This window comes from Alosa sapidissima, chromosome 8 (assembly GCF_018492685.1).
Source record: "Alosa sapidissima isolate fAloSap1 chromosome 8, fAloSap1.pri, whole genome shotgun sequence".
NCBI lineage: Eukaryota > Metazoa > Chordata > Actinopteri > Clupeiformes > Clupeidae > Alosa > Alosa sapidissima.
In genome coordinates, this window is record NC_055964.1 from 7734200 (window position 1) to 7754591 (window position 20392).

The following is a 20392-nucleotide window of genomic DNA, read 5'->3' on the forward strand; positions in this document are numbered from 1 at the left end:
TCTAAACACACAGCACTACCCTTGTGCTAATGACATATTTCTCTCTTGTTTCTGGAAAATCTTGTGTACTAGTTTGAATTTACATTTATTATAGGTTATAAACCTAAATGGCAGTGATTTCAGGGAAGGAAAATGCTAGGGATATATGTGTGCTTCTGATATTTTTATAACTGGATAATAATTTTGGCTTCAGAAACAAAAGTGACACATTTGCTCCAGCCATTCACTCAACTCTAATCAGCTTAACTCTTCAGACAGGTAGACTAGCTAGACCACCCACTCCCCCGCCCCCAGCCTGAGTACTAGTGTCAACCTCAAAGCATTTACATGACACATGAGTATTCACCATGAAGACATTTTTAATAATAAAAAAACAAGAAACAAAAACAAGAAAAATTGTGCGTGACATTTCTCTACATCATTATATACAGATCCGGGAGGCTAATGCTCAAAAATGGTGAGGAACGAAGGATGATGATACAAGATATTATGCTCACAAGCTTTGAGTAGGTTGTAAAAGGACAAAGAAAGGTATTTGTAGCAGCAACATAAATGGATCATCTCAAAAGATGAGGATAAGAAGTAGAAGATCTGATCTGATCTCTGCACACCCTGAAACATGAATCTGGAATATTGTTTTTCAGCTTCTGATCTATTCTTGAAAGAATCAGTCCAAAGAATATCAGGAATATTTTATGACTGTTACTGGTTTTCAGTGAAGTATTTGGACATGTTTTGGCAGTGTCCGGGACAGGCATAAACTGCCTTTACACTGAACTGAAAATTATTTAGATGGTAATTCACATTATATGTATATATATATATTTTTTTTTTTTTTTACTCACAGAGACATTCAAGATGTCAATAAATGAGGTTACTTTAAAGCATGTCAGTCTTGTGAAGATTTTGCCTAATGTCAGACAGTTCTCTCCCAGTTCTCTACTGCATGTGTCTCACACTTACTATGAGATCATATGGGATTTGGGCAGTTTATACAGAAAGCAGTGCTGCAGGATTTAGCTTATACTTTAGAAAAAGTAAAGTGTGCTACAAGCTGGACTGACGGCACAAAAAAAAGAACTCTATTCCTGCAGCATTCTTTAAAATTTACATCCACAGATTGGGAAATTATATAATAAATAAAACAAAATAACTTAACACAACAACAGAAAATACAAAAATCTAATTTGAACTTCTACCATTTTTTTCATATACATGTACACTGTACCAGATGTGTTTAAATGTATTTAAATATCCACATTGAATTGTTGCTGTGAATTTCTTATGGTATACAGGCATCCATTTATGTGTTTTGAAAGAATACATCCTAACATACAGTTGTGTTTGGGGATGGAATGATGGGCTCTTGGCTAGGGATGGGGATGACTTTAGTGGCCCAGATATTCCAAGGATGTCATGACTGGTCAGTTCACTCATCTATGCCTGACGTCCATATGAGCGCCAAGCAGTGGAGACCACAACTCCAGTTCAACTGGTCTGATCCGAGTTACCTGTGGAACCTGCTCCCCTGACTGTGATGGCCCAAGAGGTAGCATCTGACCTCTTGTTGTTGTTGTTGTTGTTTTGGTTGTATATTTTGTCTAGTCTGGGACTGGTGTTTCCGAGACGCCTTTATGATCAGTCTCTGGCCCAATGCCTTCAGCCCTCTCTGGTGCTGTGTGCTCCTGACATCCTCTGAAGACACCAGAGCTTTCATTTGTCAGAGTGTGGGTGTCACCGTTGTCTCTCATCCATCTTTCTCCTGTAGAGTGAAACTGGAAACACAGAAAGAAAAAAAAACATTTTACTCAGCAATGTCATTTGAATTAACTCATACCATATTTTAATAACTACTTTAAAACTGATTGGGCTATGGAAGCAACAATTGGTTAATATAATTTATTATATACTTAATATAATGGATTAATAATATTAATATCAAAACATGATGATGATGCATTGGCAAACACAAATGTTGAAGTGCATTTACTATTAACGGTTGATTTTCACAGCCTAATCAGTTCTACAATAATCTGATTATTCTTTGACCTTATTTTACAAGGTATAGGTCTTTGTTTTGAATCAAGTATTTGTGAACCTGATGATTGCCATGGTGTATTGTGAGACAGGGGATTTGTCAGCCGTGAAATGTATTTAATGTTTATCACAAGAAATATATTTAAGTATTATATTTAAGATAAATTCTTTAGGGACTAGAACAGCTAATTCACTAATGGAAAGCTAGCTTGCCTGTCTACTTCTGTGACATTTCTTAAAGAAAATACTTCCTTGTAACTACAGAGAGAAGGAAAGAGCCCTGATTTGATGGAAAAAGTGTTTTCAGCAGGGTATAACAATGGAATGTGCACTACTGGGATCCAACCGTCCTGACAGGTCAGCTTTGTCTCACAGAATTAAATCACCAGCACAGACACAAAGACGCATGCACGCACACATACGCATGCACACACACACACACAAACACACAGACAGACACACACACACACACATACAGTACACACACAAGGAACTCTTCATTTCTAGGACAGTCCCTCTATCTGTGTTTCCTTATGATCTCTTTAGCTGTCTGTCTTCCCAGCTCACATGGCTTGTCAATGATGTTTGGAATCAAACATATGGTCTTGTAATGAAAACATTCCATTACTAAGGCCAACTGCTTCATTAGGGGGGCATTTTTTAGCTCTACTTGGTAGACACAGCAAATATCTCAATCTGCTTCTCCAGGGTTTCTACACTGTGTGGGGGCATACAACACATCTGCAACATTTGTTGGGGTTACTTGCAATGGATACATATACCAAATGCAGATATGTATTCCCTATGTCACTCCATGCCCATGTCATGATTGTCCTATTGTGGGAGATAACCTTAACAAATCCATGTAGGTGTGTTTTGCCGTGCTGACGTATTTGTCTTCAAGATGGATTCATGTTCATTGTCCAGACCTTAAAGGCAGTCGGGAAGTGAACTGACTGCTGCACTGGTTATGCTTCCGAAAACATTTTCAATCTCTTTGTTCTCTCTCTCTTACCCAAAATGCCTAAGATTCTGATCCTATCGACTGTACTGTACATGTCTCTACAGGAACATATAAACAATGCAGACCATTTAAAGTGCTATCTGAGGGAAAAGGAAAAAGCAAAAATGGAAAAACAGACTGCAGTAAGTGACCCTGTTGCTTTGCTCGACAGTGACTCCGATAAATTATCCAAAGAGCGGAGAGTCAGCCTGGTCAAGACCTGCCAGCCGCTCTGCCTATACCTTAGCAGTGATTGAGGAGGGCAATCACACCGAACAAAATAATCCATTTCATGATTCCATTCCATAATCTATGCACTGTTTATTTGAATCATTATGAGGGAGGGATAGATTTCATTTCATCATAAGCGATCATGTGGATACTGCATATCCACCTTTTAAACTGGAAATCAAAGTGATGTTCAAACTTGGCCTCACTCTGAGGCTTAAATCACGTCCTGAGGTGTATAATGTAAAAGACAGGTGGGATCTTGTTTGTACTGAAGGCAAGCTTTGCTAGCTCCATCCATTTTTTATTGCAGGAAAAAGATGTGAGGTCTTTGGCTTCCCAACTTTATTGTACCAGTGCAGTAGTCAGTGGGACACTTGCTGGGCTTTTGTGTATTCAGGTACATTTTTTACTTGTTTTTATTGAATGTTTACAGAGGGCTTGTCTCTCAGGGGAGTCTGACATTGCGGTCAGCACTGTGGGTCTGCCTGTCTACAGATATTCTGGCATCAGATTTATTTAGCAATAGATTCCAAGGGGATGTCAGACATGAAACAGAACGGGTTTAATGATTGATGAGCTTAAAATGTTTTAATCAAGGCGTCATTTTTGCCACTGAGCCTTATAACCACCTGGCACATATATAACATTTCTCCGCATTAAGGAGCTGCTAATGCAACTAGATCTTGATCTTACTGTTTCTTTTTGTGGTAGTAGCTAACTATATTTCTTCCCTTGCTTACTTGGAAATTCATGAACGAAGACATTTTGATTCCATGAACGAACAAGTTTCCCAGCTTGTTTACATTAAATGTCTTCCTTGTGTAGATGTAAGATGCTATCTATGCAAAATCAGCAAAGCAACCTTCCTTAAGTATTTGATCTTGTGGTTGAGGTGCAACAGTGTATCGGAAACTTCTGTCTCACCTAGCCATATGCACCAAAAAAGACGCCCAGGTTATCTCCCCTTGGCCTTTGTTAACTTTGATCTGCTCTACTTGGCGCCACAAATACACTGCAATCAGGCATCATTCACTGGTGTTTACAGGGCCAGTTTCTATTTAGTCCCCACTACATTGTGTCAGGCCACACCTGCACTTACATTATAACCATTTAAGGACTAAATATGTCCTGAGACATGTTATGTCAAAACACATTAGACACAATGCCCTCATCAGACACGATGCCCTCATAACAACCAAATCCAGGCCAGGAATAGAATGCATGTTTGTCTTTCAACTTGATTTCAATTAAAATGGACTTTCTTGTAAAGAAAAAAATCATCAGTGTTCTTTTTTAGCAATTATATTATTTTCTCTCCCCCTGATTTGAACTAAGGGGGATTGTCACAACAAATCAACCTTGCTTACAAGCTTTAGCCAAAAACAATGTAGCCACATGATAACATTATATTCCAATTCTCCAATGAGGGATTTGGTCAAAATTTGCTTAGAGCCTCTACTTTTAGACATACAATCATCGTATTTTGGTCTCCCTAGGCCTTAATATCTAATCTGCCAGTAAAAACTAAACTCCAGTGAGCAGGGATCCCCTTGCCCAGCCATGCTTGCCTGTTTTCAGGGCGGTTAATATTGACCATGTCATGGTCTGGTGCTAATGCTATGCACACTAATGCAAAACCCCTCTCAGCCTTACAGCAGCACTGCACAATTTAATAATGCAACTACATAATACCTAAAAACACATATTCCAGGACCACACCTCTTCCAACAGTTGCTTGGAAACTCCCCTTAAATCATGGTAGTACACATGTCAGCTCTGTGTGTTTTCCCCAAACGTATACATTGCTGAGGTGATTTAGTGGTCCAAGTTTACAATGTAATTCATGTGCTTACTTTTTCCTTTTTTAGGTGTAAAATTCAAAACCTATTTTTGACACACAATGGTTGCCACAAGAAATACGATTTTAAAAAAGTGAGCATGTGAAAGAGCTATTATAGGACCCGGTTATAAGATTAATTGCAGGATTATGTTGGCTGGTTTTCTTTGTCTAAGTTGTTTCTGTTTACTTCTTTGGCATGTTTGCTTGATTCTTTCTCTTATGAATGTAAATTTCTATAAAAGAAACCCAACTTTACTTTAAGTTTTTTTGTTAGACACTCTATATGATGCTTGAAGAACAAACTTTCTTCTAAGAAGAAACCAAGATATTTGTAGACTGATACTCATTTAACTTTTTTCCCCCATAGTGTAACAATCTAACAAGCACCGTCTGTGTTCCTTAATTTAGAGAAGCACATAATTTTTGTCAGAGTTTAGTACAAGTCTGAATTTATTGAAATTCTTCTGAATAATGTTAAAAGCAGATTGCAGGTCTTCTCAGGCACTTGCTAAGGATGAGGCAGAACAATACAAAATGGTGTCATCTGCATAAAAATGATACTTTGCCTTTGTTACATTACAAAGTAGTTGCCAAACCATTTGACAGCTTTTGAAGACATTCCAATATCCACCAATCTCTGAGACAGGACAGAGTGGTCAACTGTGATAAATGCCTTTGAAAGATCTAAGAACAGTGCAGCACAATATTCTTTAGTCAATAGCACTTATGAAATCATTTAACACTTTCATAGTTTTTGGTTTGGTTTGGTTTGGTTTATTTATGGATATAGGAAGACAAAGGGGGTATCCAAGGGATTACATGTAAAAGCGTAAAAACACTTATTTCCAACATGGTCCCTGATGGAAGAGGACAAGACATACAAACACATGCAACAGATATCACATATACACATATAAAATCACATTCCTAAGTCACCTAATTCTCTACTTTATTCCACAGAAAAACTCTAACCCTTTGTTTAAAAACCCTTTTTGTTTCTGCCATTTTAATATTAAATGGAAGGCTATTCCATAGCATAATCCCTGTATAAAAGAAAGAGCTACGTGCCGCGGTCTTTGCAGATGGTACCTTACAGGAGCGAACACTTGCTCTTGTTTCATGGGTATGTTGAGTATGCACCATTATAATTTGGGATCCCAAATACTTAGGGGCTACCCCATTGATAATGTTAAACATATGATTCAGTTTTAGCTGTTCAACCCTTAGTTTCACAGGCAGAAAGTCCACTGTCTTAAAATCATTAGAAGTGACATGATACCTAGGTGGTTTACCTAATATAAAACGGATCATGTTGTTCTGTCTCTAATTGCCTTGTGTTACGGTACAAAATGTTTAATTTGGAAGCACTTTTATTTAATAGCTTCTCCGCAACTGAATGACCGGTCAAAGTCTGGTCCAGTGTTAAACCTAAATATGTGACTGTTAACTCAGGTGCCTTTTTTATCTTGTTTGGTACCAAATAAAATACATTCTGATTTCCCCACATGTAATGCCAGTCTATTGTCTAGCAGCCACTGTCTTACATTACTCAACTCATCAGTAAGGGTGTGTTGAATCTGAGAGATGTTTCTACCAGATATGAGTAGTGAGAAGTCATCAGCATAGAGAATTACTTTACATTTAATAGTGACCAACAGTGCTGTGTTTTTTACGAAAACCTGATTGCAAATCATTTAAAATGTTTTTTTGTTGCTAAATTTATACACTTAATATACATTTAAATAAATGTTGCTAAATTTCAACTGGTCACTTATAAGCCCTTCTAAAACCTTGGCTAAACTGAAACAGTACAGTCCACAGTAGCACACTCTTCAAATTAATGTGTTGTCCCTATCTGGACACAGAGGTGTGTTAAAAAACAACAGAAGTTGTGTTGTTTTCAACACAAATTGTGTTGTTTTCAACACATTAGTTTTAAGAGTGCAGTACAGTCCACTTCACAGGGTGAGAGAACATGCCTCATTTTGTCTGTATGTTTCTGCAAATCACCAGTAATGAGGATCGCACTGGCATGGCGGGGGACGGCCCAGGGCTACCCACATTTCAACTGGCTAGAGGCACCAACAGACCTCGTGTCTAACTGATCTTGTTCAGTGCTTGTGGTCGTGTGTTTTATGCGCTGTGTAGCGGACTGAATGACCACAGTGATGTCTGAGCCAACAGTCAGTGGGAAAAGGAACTTCATGTGATTTTGTATATTACCAAAGTCCTGTGTTCTGTGTCAACAACACCAGTGAAGGAATAACACTCTCTCACATCCTGGTGTTAATAAAGTTTAACATAGCCATGATAAAACATTAGTGATAAAACATATTTTTAGAAACTTGTTTGTGCCTCTGTTTACTCTCTGACTTTTCTGTCAGATAATAGTAAGCAGCATGGTTCGAATTATGGGGGGATTGGGGGGGTCCGACTCCCAGATGAGACCTGGACCCTCCCAAATGGGGTGAAAATAATAGTTTGGGGGGTACTGAAAAAATGTAATAAAATGTAATGTTATCCTATATTGCATGTAATTAAATGTATTACCATCGCATACCAACAATTGGTATAATCTAATGAAATACGATTTTCAAACCCTCACCCCCATTGGGCTGTACCATTTATCTGGTACGTTCAGACTGTGTTCTTTGCTATGATATAATACTGACGAATTAAAACAAATGCACAGTGTAGGCTGCAAACGCCTAAATGGATTGACAAGCGGTGGCCAAATACATTTGTCTAATATTTCACTGCCTTTGTAACATATTGATAGCCAACCTTAGAAAAACATTGCGTAGCAATGGTTTAACCGGAGGTCTCCCTTCCACTCAGCGGCCACGACCATCGCTGCAGCTTAGCCTAAAAATCAGGCCTACAATCACACGCCATAGGAGAAGTTCCATAGATATACTGACACGGGGAGAGGTTTAATGAGGCGATTTATAATTTTGTGCAATTTCATTCTTAATGTCTTAACAAGAGGGAACCTGCAGTAATATTCAGGGAATTTCGCATGTAGATGGTTCTCAACCTTTTTTAAGCAAATGCCCATACACCCATAATTGCAACGTTATCTGCAGTTTGTTTGAAACGCTAGGTGAACATATAATAATAAATGGACCTGTGTCTTTCTTTGTTGCCATTATTAGAGATCAGCCTTTCTTAAAAGCGTATTGCTTCACAAACGTTTTGTGATAGAACACCAGGCGCACAATCCACTAGGCTACATTATATGAAATGCCTAGGCTAAATAACGTGAAGATATTTGTTTTCCAACCGTGAACAAGTCATTTTTTTATTTGCTTGACGTTTGGTAGGCTTAGCTATCCAAGAAAAAAGAATCAAATGAACCAAAGGCAGGCTAGGTGAACGTGGCTATTAAACGGGAGACTTTCTGTGGCCCATCTGTAAACAATTCTGGGTCTTAAATTTAAGTAGTATGTTTGCCATTTCCGTGCTATTGGTCTATGCATGTCCATGTTTGCATTGCACTGCTATACCAGAAAATATGTTTTGACTGTGGCGCGCAATTTTACTGGACGCACCTTGAAATAGTGTTTACCCAAATTCAACCCTTCCCTTAACGTGAAAGGTATATTGTGCTTGCTAGTATGATTACACTAGTTTATTTTAACTTGTCGACCAGCCAGCCACGGCCATATGACCTATATTTCGAAGGAAATGTGACTGTAAACCACAAGTGTGAAATCATGTCATGCCTATATAAAATGGAGAGTGACGTCACCAGTCGAAATAGCTGTACCCACCGAAGCTCACTGTATAATTCGAACACTGGTAAGCAGTGTGCAATCTGGCCAAGTTAAAGACATTTTCTCATATTTATAGTCTATGAGGTGAAATCAAGCATGTCAAGATAATGCTTTACAAAATGTAGAGCATACAGAGGATCTAAATTCAAGCATAGCAAGAAATCCAAATGTGGTTGATTCTGGGCAGACAGAATTGAAATGCATGGTGCCATGCAGACCATGTGTAAAGCATTTGTCCTCTACGACAATTTTGCTAAAGACAAATGCTCTCTCTCTCTCTCTCTCTCTTTCTCTCTCTCCCATACACACACACACAAACACACACACACACACACACACACACACAGCCACACACACACACACACACACACACACACTACTTTGGATCTGATGCCTTCACTAATGTGCAGGCCAGGTTATAGATAACCTCTGCCCCTGATCCGGTGTGGGAGAATTTAATGTGGGACACTGCTTGGCTAATCCTGCTCCCAGGGAAACATGATTTCACCCGCTCCCTAGAGTGCAATTGAGGGGTGTGCCTCCGTGCTGTTCCCGACCTGGTGGCAGCCTGCCTCAAACGAAACAGAAAACAGAAAACAACCATGCCACTACATGCATTCCAGCCACACACCAAGTGTTGCACAGCAAAGAGAAGTGAAGTGCAAAGGATAAATGTGCTGGTCAGTGAATGGGACTAAATTGTGATGGCCGGTCAACACACTGGCCAGAGTATGTTCAGTACAGTGTGTAGGCTAAGGTGTTTGTTTTCCTTTTTATATGGTTGATATATCATTGTATGAGGGTTCACTAGCTCCCTATGAAAAAGAACCATGTGAGGGCGATTACAGCACTATTGCTATCTACACCCAAGTGCATGGGACTTGAATTCACGAAGCAGCTGTCTCCTTGGACTTTTACATAAACCCATGATGCTTTGCATGAGAAAGCCCCCCAGCCTCAAATACACTGATTGTATTTCAGTTTTATCACCCTCTTTACAAAACATTCTTCTATGACTTACAATGCACAATGTCAACATACTGTAGATCAAATTAGACAAGGCTAATTGGCCCTCCCCTCCCACTACTGAAATCTTATTTTCTGTGATGGAATAAGCTTAACTTGTATATTTGGTTGCTCCTCATGACTTATGACCCATCCATTAACACTGAGCATATATTTGGTAATTGATATCTCTTTGCGTCATCAAGTGCTCACTGCTTATCCTCACCCTTCTTTAGAATACTGCTACAGACTAAACAACTATTTTTTTAAACAAAACATTTGCTTTTTAGGAACCCATCATTTTCAACAGAAACAGTTGTTATGTTCCAGAGACAAACAGTGGCAACACAGAATAATGTGGGGAGAGGAAAACAAAACACTCCTCCCTTACATATCCCACTTTCCTCTAAGTGCATACGTGACAGAAGCAGCAGGCTACAGCCCATGTTGATGTCGGTGTCAGTTGCATACCGAGATTCTTCTCACAGAAAATGAATCTTTCTGTCTCCTGCAACATGTTCCCTTTGAATTGCCCCTCTTTGACTTTGACTCCTTGTCATCTCAAGCAAAACAAAACAAAAATGATTTGCTCAAGTTCGCCCTTGCAAAAACTTTACAACTTTAAACTTTACTTTACAACTTGAGGAGTACGGTCACAAATATGTTCGCAAGAATGAATGTAGAATGTTCGCAAACCGAGAGTTCTGCATTATGGTGCAACCCTCAGAGATTTATGCATAGACTGTATAAAGAACACTGAAACTATAGATCATTTGCATAGAATTCTAGAAGGAACCAGGAAAATAATTCACTCCTCAACAGGTTAAGAAAGCCTGGCCTGCATCTTACACCACACCCACCAGTGACTGTAGAGTGAGAGGCATTTGGACTAAGCTGACCAATGACCCTGCCTACATGTATTGTTCCTCTCACTCCCATAAAGAGTAATTCAAACTCTATTTGAAATGACTGATCTTTTTTCCCCTTCTGTCAGGTGGGACCTATACAGATCTTTTGCATGATGCATGCTGTGCCAACAGCTCAAGGATCTCGACTTGTCCCCACAGCTGCAGTTTTCCCTCGATGTTTTGGAAGTATTTTCTGCTCTCTGCGTGCATGGCAGTGCTAGAAACAGCATGCCTTATTATTCTCCAGCTGTTTTACAGACCTCTCAATCATTACGCAGCGAGATGGGGTCTGTGAACGCAGCACGGCTCCAAAACAAACGACCCGCTGGCCCCAATTCTCAACAGAGCTCCTATTTTCACTTAACCTAACGACTTGCTATCTGTCTCAACCAGGGAAACAGTTGTTCATCATCTGAACCGCTCTCCCTCTGACTTCATCGTTTGATCTCCCCATTATCCCATTGATTGCTCCCTCGGCCTTAGTCACAAAGCAAGACGATGAGTACAGTGAGTGGCCATTTTGTGTCAGGAATGTACTGATAGTGTTTGCATATCTCCTTTTTTCCCATTACCTTCCTCTGGACTAGAGACCAAGTGTCATTATCTTATTTGTCCCAGACAAGTTATGACAACAGTATCTAAACTGCTGAAGAAACACCATTAATCAAAATACATCTGTATCAATTGCCAATTGTTATGAGCTAGGGGTAAGGCCACAACAAAAGAGGGTGTCGAGAGGTTGGATCTTTAACTAAACTAGAAAATGTAATTTCGAGGAAATTACCAGTGCATGAAAATATAAACATACTGTATATTAACATAAAGTGCCAAACAAACTTTTATTTGGAAACAGTTGGCAGTTATAGTTGATAACAACTGACAGTTGAAATGGCTGAACAGTTAAATAGTTGAGTAGTTTAAATAGTTAAATTATTTAATAGTGAATTATTGCAGTGAGGACATTTATTTTGAAACAGTTGTGGGCAGAGGAAATAGTAGTCTTAAGAGAGCCAGATTGTATGCTTAAAGCCTGAGACAGTATATAGTTTAAAAGTTGAATGTAGATAGTGTAATGGATGTTGATAGACAGAAAGTTTAATGGATGTTTATAGGCAGATTGTTTAATGGATGTTGATGGATAGTTTAATGGGTGGATGAGTGAATGGTTTGAAGAGGATGAATGAATAGAAAGTTGGATGGAATGTGTCTTATATCCTTGTAGAATGGAGAGACACAGAGAGAGTTGGCCTAGTTAAGCAGAAAACAGTTGATACAGGTGCAATCATTTTAACTGGCCCTTTGATGGGTCCTTGTTGAGCAGCTGGAAGATGATACAGGTGCAAATCAAGTTAATTAGTCCATTGTGATGTCATAGTGCTAATGCAAAGTCTATGGGGAAAATTAAGCTTGTTTTTTGTTAATATCTCAAAAAGTATAAAGTTTACAAAAATGAAAAATACTTTCCTCAAGTGTCCTTTTCAAGACCTACGTTACAAAGTTTGAACAAAGTTTCTACGTTAAACGGTTAAAGCTGAATTAGACGCAGAAATTTGGTGGGAAGAAGAAGAAGAAGAAGACTTCGGATAACAGAACAGTGCATTTTCATGCACTGTAAATATAGATGTATTAACCAAACTAACCAAATAACAAACAAACAGTGTGAGGTGGGTCAAAGTCAGTCATCAGTAATGCATGGATGTTGTGTGTTTGCAATGTGTCTGAGTGCAGTGTTGCATGTCCAAAACCCAAAGTAAGAATGGCCCTCTCAAGGGGAGAGGAAGCGGTCCTCTTATCTGCACACCATCTACTTATTCAATATGAACTGATTACTCCTGCTCATTGGCTTACTCTTTGGCTCTCTTTCTAATAGAACAGACTTAGCTGCTCCACAGCCAGAGTGACCAGGAGGGGTGCAACCGCTTGTCCACTGACTTAGGTTTATAATATAAAGCACATGCTGCCTCGTCCCTGCCTAACAAACAGGGAGGGTGGTCTGCCCAAGCCCCCCTACTCCACCCACCCCCAAGCCTTGCCTCCAGCTGCTAACGTCTCTTTATATCCACCTCCAGCTGTCTAGCCACGGTCCAGTGTATGGAGTGCGTGCTCCCTGCCTGTCCTCGTCGCATCCTTTCCCCAAGTAAATCATGGGTGTCGAGAGGGTGTTGTGTTCCTTTTAAGGAAGACTGAAATGTTTCAAGCCACATTGATCTAGTTATCAAGAGCACACTGATGTGGTGGTCAAGCAGAGAGCTATTTCAAGATGGGAACAATAACAGTACAGGGAGAAAACACGGAGAGAGAGAGAGAGAGAGAGAGAGAGAGAGAGAGAACGACTGAGAGAGACAGAGAGAGAGAGAAAGGGGAAAAGAGAGAGGAGGAAAAGGTAAGGACCTGCATCAAATTATCCCGTTGGCTTATAGCACACAAGTTGCCAATTTCTGACCACAATCCTATAGCTGTTCTAGAGAGCCTATATGTGGAGACCGATGATCAGTTTCCATATTGAGTTAATATCCTGGAATGAGGATTACCTCATTGTTTACTCTCTCGGTCTTCACAGCCACTCTGCTGTGCCCTGCACACCCACTCCAGCTTTCTCACACACACACACACTCCTGCCCGCTCTGCTCTCGTCTTCGCTCCCCTTCCCCAGCCACACCATGCCGTCACAACGTGAGGTGCTGTTTAATGCGGATCATGTGGGCAAACGTGCCCAGCCTCAGAGGCATACCTGAATCAAATACACACTCCCTGCACTCCCCCACTGTGGTCTGTTTGGATAACTGCACATGGAATTCAGAGAAATGTTAAGATGGACATTAAGAAGTACACAGCTGGCTAATTTACGCATACATTTTTTTTTAATACAATTCAATTTTACACTTTGAGATTGTCCATAGACCTTATCAAGTAGAGAAAGGCTCTGTTTAGACTTGCTTGTTTGATATTTTGAGACACTACAAAGGCCACTATGAAGGCACACAAGATGAGATAAATATGGCTGATTTTGCATCTTAGCTCCACTCAATTTTGACTTGGTTCAGCTAAAATGGTTCAACACCTTTGGCAGGTCGGATTCCTGCAAATCTGCAGGTATTAAATCAACAGGCATTTTATCACTGCAGAAGAGACAGCAGTAATGGAAAAGACGTGTACTGTAAGTGGATCAAAACAAATGGAAGAGAAATATACCTCTCACAGAAAAATGTTGTATTTAATGTTGGTTCATTTAGATGCTGGTATTCCAGTATACAATGAGTAAAACCTGCACTAAAGAGTGCTCAAAATGATTAAATCACTTACGGTTTACTTTCTAATGGACCATGTCAAAATACATGCCTGCGTCATTACATAGTCACTTTTGCTTGTAATATGTCTTTTTGAATTTCCTCTAGAGGGTCTTTTCTTTTTGTAATTGTAGCATTATTATAATTTTCTCACAAGAGTTTGATGTGCCCATTTAATGAACTATTTCTGTTCTGTTTCTGAGAGGTGAAAAGCATTTGTTGATTAAGGTCAATCATCAAAAGTGAAACGTCTGGATTTTGCTCACTGTAAACAGTCTTTGTAGTATGCAAATGAGCATGAGGAATGTGCCTTTGTAAAGAATCCATCTGACCCTGAACCTCCATAGAAGGAGTAACCTAACGATGCCCTGTTTTTCTGTATGTGTCGCTTTGGATAAAAACATCTGCTAAAAACATCAGTCAACTTTAACTTTAATGCAAGGTAACCACTCTACATATTTCATATTTGTACTGCACCTACCTGTACTTATTCAGTATATACATGAGCATTCAACAAACATATGTTTAGTGTGCAATTATTACAAAATAAGTAACCTCCTGGACTACCTCCCTGTATCAATAATGGTGGTTACAATGCTACTGAGGGCAAGTATTCATTTGCTTAGTGAATGATTCAGCAAATCCTGACAGAAAAATCTAATTTGCCCTCTGAGTAATCCCTTATTTCTTTAGTACAATACAAGCTCTGCTTGCATTGTACTCCAAGACAACCTCTGGGAACCTGCTAAAGTAGCTCCATATCAATCAATCAATCAATCAATCAATCAATCAATCAATATCACTTTCCTTTGGCAGCATTTTAATGAGGGCGCAAATGCTCACAGCTCCAGAATCGGATCCAGGCCACGTGCGATCACAAGCGTGACATTCTGGACAACGAGCACACAAACAAGTTTTACTGTGTGGTTGGTGTAAGCAGCCCTTTTTCACGCTCTCGTGATAGCCGCTCTTCTCTGTTTTGGTGGTAAACAGGCTCTCATGGTAAGCGGAAGTCTTGCGCCGTGGTGATAAAGGCTTTATCAGCTACGGTGGGTGTTGAGCAAGGCAGCCGAGGGCCCCTCCAACACACACAAACCCTGTTCGCCTCCCACCACAGTTACTAAGCCATGGCCACAAACAGCCCATTCATTTCTGCTGGGGAAAGGGGCTTCACTACAACACAAGGGGTCAAGCCCTTGCTAAATTTGGTCTGAAAGAGAACATTTCTTTTATCTGTGAAGGTGCTTAGCTGGTACAACGGCAGTGGCAAAAGTCTAAGTATTATCTTAATAAAATATGACACGCATCCCACAATGCATCACTCATTACACTTCACATACAGTAACCAAACCATCTTTATCTGCTCTGTAAACCCTATCATTTAATTGTATGAATGTCAATAAAGTCAAATAACCAGAGGGACAGTACAGTTACCATGTCTATTATTGTCTTGCTGCTGTGCCATAAAAAGTGCTACTTTTCTGGACCCAATAGACTGTATAATTCGTACTTTACACAAATAAATAGCAACGGTGACCTCTTCAATTTCCTGTCACCTCTTGAGACCTCAAACAGCCTACTCCAGCCTGCGGCTTGCAGAGGAGGAAATGACCCTTGCCTTGCATTACCACATAATTTAGTATTATTATTACCTTAAAAACAAACATCTGTTTTCTATATATATATATATATATTATGACAGTGGATTCAGCCCTATGCAGGTAACATATTACAGAGAAAAGAGTTATTGGATAATCTTTGAGGTTTGAAATGAATTATTTTGCAATTTGTGGATCTGAAAGAGCGGAAATTGGTGGAGCTGTTTGCTGATGAGGTCCAAAAGAGATATTATGACATCATTTGAACGACCCTGTGCAATAAAATGTGATTGTGCACATGAGAAAGACATGGTTGGATGCAATATGTTGCATAGTGGTCATTTCTCTTGGCCTTACAAAAATCTCTAAATTCTGTAACAATTATATGCCATGCATTAAGCAATCTGTTAGTCCGGAATGACATTGCAAAGAGAGAAAAGTCTAAATCCCTACTCAGTTCACACATGCTGTTAAAATACAGAGGACAGACGTAAGGTTTTCCACACAGACTACATTTGTGTGTGTGTGTGTGTGTGTGTGTGTGTGTGAGCATTGTTTCCATTAGATCAAGGGCAGTAGGCAGTACCTCACAGAGAATGTCCCTAGGGTTAGGCCATAGTGCATGCGCTGTGCACGCACACACACACACACACACACACACACACACACACACTCAGCTGTGGCAAAAACTTCTGTAAAACCACTTTTCCAAGAAAGTAGAGGCTAAAAGTCTTTTTCCAGGACATAGACTTTGTTTTGATCCATATTTTAGCCAGCTGTTCATCTTAGTAGTACTACTACATCACACAGTCACTCAGACTGTAGACCGAAAATGCACATCTTGACAAGACATCTACGGAATTAAAGGATATCCAACCATATAGTTGAGTATTCCAGTGGTGATTAAAAATACTTCCCTTTAAGTCTCGTCTGGTATTTTGTGCAGGACTGCTTAGTTTTTTGCCAACCAACATTTTTCTCTCACCATTTCTAATGGGGAAAGAATGATCATTACTTGGCGTTATTGCATCTGCCTATGTATATTTTGTCTAAAACACAGCTCCCATTTATGTACAGTAATAAGGAGCTCGCTGGCGGTATATTTTGACTTCTGGTTTGCTTAACCTTTACCAGCACTCCTCATTGTGTGTGTACAGTGGGGCATCTCAGCAGTCAAGCTACATTTATTCTCTGAATCGATTTTACAGCTCACAGTCAGAATCACAGTAATGCACTAGGCCTGATTCAGATAATTACTTGTTCTCCAGATGTGTGTATTGTCTTTGCTTTCAATAAGCTCAAAAATGAAGCAAGTTTTGAGTCATATTTTTTTTTATCTCAGCTTGTGAGCAGTCATTTTTATTTTGGTAATCTTCACAAATAATGTGTTCTGAGGTTTTTATAAGTGAATTTAAAAAAATGGTGCCATTACCAAGCCAGTTATTTTGCTGAGATTTATTCTGCGTGCATCGCTGTTATCAACAATATCAATTGAGAGGGTAGATTTAGGGCTTCAGATACAACAACGAAATGTCGGCTTCACACATTTTCAGTTGGGTGTCTGAGACTTAGCAGGCTCTGCTTTAGCAGACTGTCAATATGTTTGAAAGTCTATGCACCATCTACCACACATGAGGGAGTATAAAGAGAAGGCTAGACCTTGAGTAATCTGAGACTGCCATGTTTCACATGTTACACTGCATATGTCATCCTCTATTTTAAAAGGCTCCGGAGAGAATGAAAAATGTGTAACGTGGAGTGGCGGTTGTGCTTTTGCTCCAGTTATATGGGCATATACGGCAAAAAATGGGCACTGTGTGGGAAACATTACCTGTTAAGTGCATTGCGCGGTTCCCACAGACATGCTCTACAGAGACCACTCTGTCTGTGCAACTGAGCGGAAAGCCCAAGATGAAGTCACTGAATAGGATGTTGTGCATCCTATAACCATCCTGTGTCCTGCACACTGGCTGCCACTGTGTTTTATTTTGGCTTGCTTGAATGAAAAATGATTTACCTTCATGGCCAGCTGAGTTTCTAATGTAGCCATATGGAAGCCCTCAAAATAACTTCAGAGATATGAAGTGAGTCGACATTAGATGAGTGAGGAGGGAACTTGAGAAGTAACATTTTGAAAATGGACTTACAATTCAGTCTCCGGCTCGGAGAATTCGCTGAAGTGCGTGCTTCCGTTGGAGTGCGGTGCTCCTGGCGAAAGCTCTTCGCTCCGGTAGCTGCTCTGGCTGCTATGAAGGCTCTCATTACCCTCGATGCCCTGGCACTCGGGCCCCGGTGCCGCCACCGAGGGCGCCTTCTGGAACGAGCCGGCCATGCCGGCCTCAGCCGAACCCAGGAAGCACGGGCAGCGAGTCCTCAGCTCCTTGTACAGGGAGTTCATGCTGGGCGTGGGCAGCCACGGGCAGCCCAGGAGGCTCTTGAAGGCGATGCGGAACTCCGGGCTCCGGCAGTAGATGATGGGGTTGAGTCCCGAGTTGATGTAACCCAGCCAGTTCAGTAGGCGGAAGACCCACTTGGTGGGCACGTTCCGGTCAAACACGTTGTTGATGATGTTGGCCACGAAGAAGGGCAGCCAGCAGAGGGTGAACGTGCCCATGATGATGCCCAGCGTCTTCAAGGCCTTGTGTTCCTTGACCACGGTCAGCCGCGATGGCCGCCGCCGCGAGCTCTTCCGTTTGGGGTTAGAGCCGCCACCACCGTTCCCACCACCAGCGCCGCTGCACCCTCCTCCTCCCGGTAAGTTGTTGTTTCCATGGAGATTGGGCTGCTGCTGCCGGGTCATCCACTCGTTCTGGAAGCGCTGGCGGCTCTTGTCGATGAGCTGCACCTGGCGCGTGGCGATGAGGAAGACGCGGGCGTACACGAAGATCATGATAAGCAGCGGGATGTAGAAGGACACCACGGACGAGCTGATGGCGTAGGGCATGTTGGTGACAAAGTCGCAGCATTTCGGGTCGTCGTAGCACTGCTTGGCTTCTTCGTCACCCACCGCGCGCCAGTACTGGTTCATGATAGGCACGAAGGAGATGAGCGCCGACAGCACCCACACCAAGCACACGATCAGCCGAGCCCGCCACTTATTCAACAGGACCTTGTGGCGCAGCGGGTGCGTGATGGCGATGTAACGGTCCACGGCGATCACGCACAACGTCTCGATGCTGGCTGTCACGCATAGCACATCCACCGATGTCCACAGCTCGCAGGCCGTATTACTGTTGGGTTGCCACTCCCCCGTCACCACAATGGTGGCCCCTAGAGGCACCACCAGCACCCCCATGATGAGGTCAGCACAGGCCAGAGACATGATGAAGATATTGGTCATTGTCTGGAGCTGGGAGGTGCGTGCAATGGCAATGATGACCAGCAGGTTGCCCAGTACAATGATCATGATGATGAACACCATGAGCACCAAAAGCCAGGGGCCGGAAGCCTCCTGATAGGGACTCGTAGCGTTGGTTCCATTCATATTGTTCAGAGGCAACGCCGCTGGCCCAATTTGAATAATATGCAGTATAAGAGTAGCCTTTCACAACTGACGTGTCACAACTGACAAAACCCTAAAGAGAAGAAAAGCAACATTCCTTGTATTCATCTTTGTGAACATGGACTTTAGCTCTCTCTAACTCTGACATGTTCCAAAAATCAATTCCCACGTCTGCTCCTCAGAGGCTGTAAGAAGATGTTAAAAATATGTTGTTATTAAAGAACCTGATAGTAAAAGAACTCTAACTCCGATCAGTGCCTCAATACCTAAAAAAAAGTTGTTTTTACCTTTCCATCAATGATCCGAGGGTCAATGAAGACCAAGAAAAGAGTTCTTCTTCTGTTTTCAAAAGCAACATGTTTTCCATATCATATCTTGAACTTAAAATGTCCACCCAGATGGTAGAAAAACATTGCAAAAATCCTTTTTTGGAGGCTCAGTCCAGTCAAATGTTTCCAGTTCTCTTTGCATCTCAGTGAAAGGCATAGAAATCAGAAGTCTATCCTGTCATTGCAGTCCTGATGTGCAAAGTTGGGTGAAATGCGCAAAGGTCTGTAATCCACGCGTGGCTGCTGCCTCTGCCAGTGACAGAGAGCTTGAAGCTGTGACGGAGGAGAGAACCTGGGAGGGTTTGGAGCCAGTGCAGCCTTCTTCTCTAACTGTCTCCCTCCCTCTCTCCCTCACTCCCTCGCTATCTCTCTCTCTCTCTCTCTCTCTCTCTCTCTGTCTCTCTCGCTGTGTTCCTCTCTCTCACACACACACACGCACATACAGAGTTTAGCCTGGACTCTGATTTTAATCGCACAAGCTGAGGGGAGGAGCCCCAATGTGTGCCCGTGCTGTGGGACTGCCTTTGAGAGATAGATAGGGGCTCACAGTGAATGTGTGGCCATTTGCGCTCTTCCACATTCAATGTCTATTTGCTTTTTTAGTTAATCTTTTTTTTTCTTTAAACGGGTAAACCAGCAAAACCTCTGTGGCTCTATAACATACTTCATGTTTTGCCAGATAAATTGTTTACGCAGCTGTGACAAACAGGTGGTAAAGGTTCAGATTTCTATGGTATACAGACTTTTTGCTCCAGTAGCAGTGTCGGCATTGTTCGGCTGTTAACCCCGGACTTCCAGCCGATAGTATCCATAACTGGATGAACTTGTTCACCAATGGCTGCCCAGATACCTATCTCTCAACCATGCAGATGCCCA

The 20392-nt window shown here is 41.2% G+C and overlaps 1 protein-coding gene across 3 annotated transcripts; it reads right to left on the reverse strand.

The window, feature by feature from the left end:
• Positions 1 to 341: 341 nt before the first annotated feature.
• adrb3a (adrenoceptor beta 3a) lies at positions 342 to 19928 on the reverse strand. 3 transcript variants are annotated; one of them, XM_042101062.1, is made up of 3 exons: positions 19475 to 19928; positions 17833 to 19260; positions 342 to 1775 (listed from the first exon to the last, which is right to left on the reverse strand). In XM_042101062.1, the coding sequence occupies exons 2-3, from the start codon at positions 19167 to 19169 to the stop codon at positions 1748 to 1750; spliced, it is 1365 nt and encodes a 454-aa protein (XP_041956996.1). In that variant the 5' UTR covers positions 19170 to 19260; positions 19475 to 19928; the 3' UTR covers positions 342 to 1747. The 3 variants fall into 3 exon arrangements, with proteins under 3 accessions (XP_041956996.1, XP_041956994.1, XP_041956995.1); XM_042101060.1 differs by having other exon boundaries at positions 17833 to 19372; XM_042101061.1 differs by having other exon boundaries at positions 17833 to 19928.
• Positions 19929 to 20392: the final 464 nt, after the last annotated feature.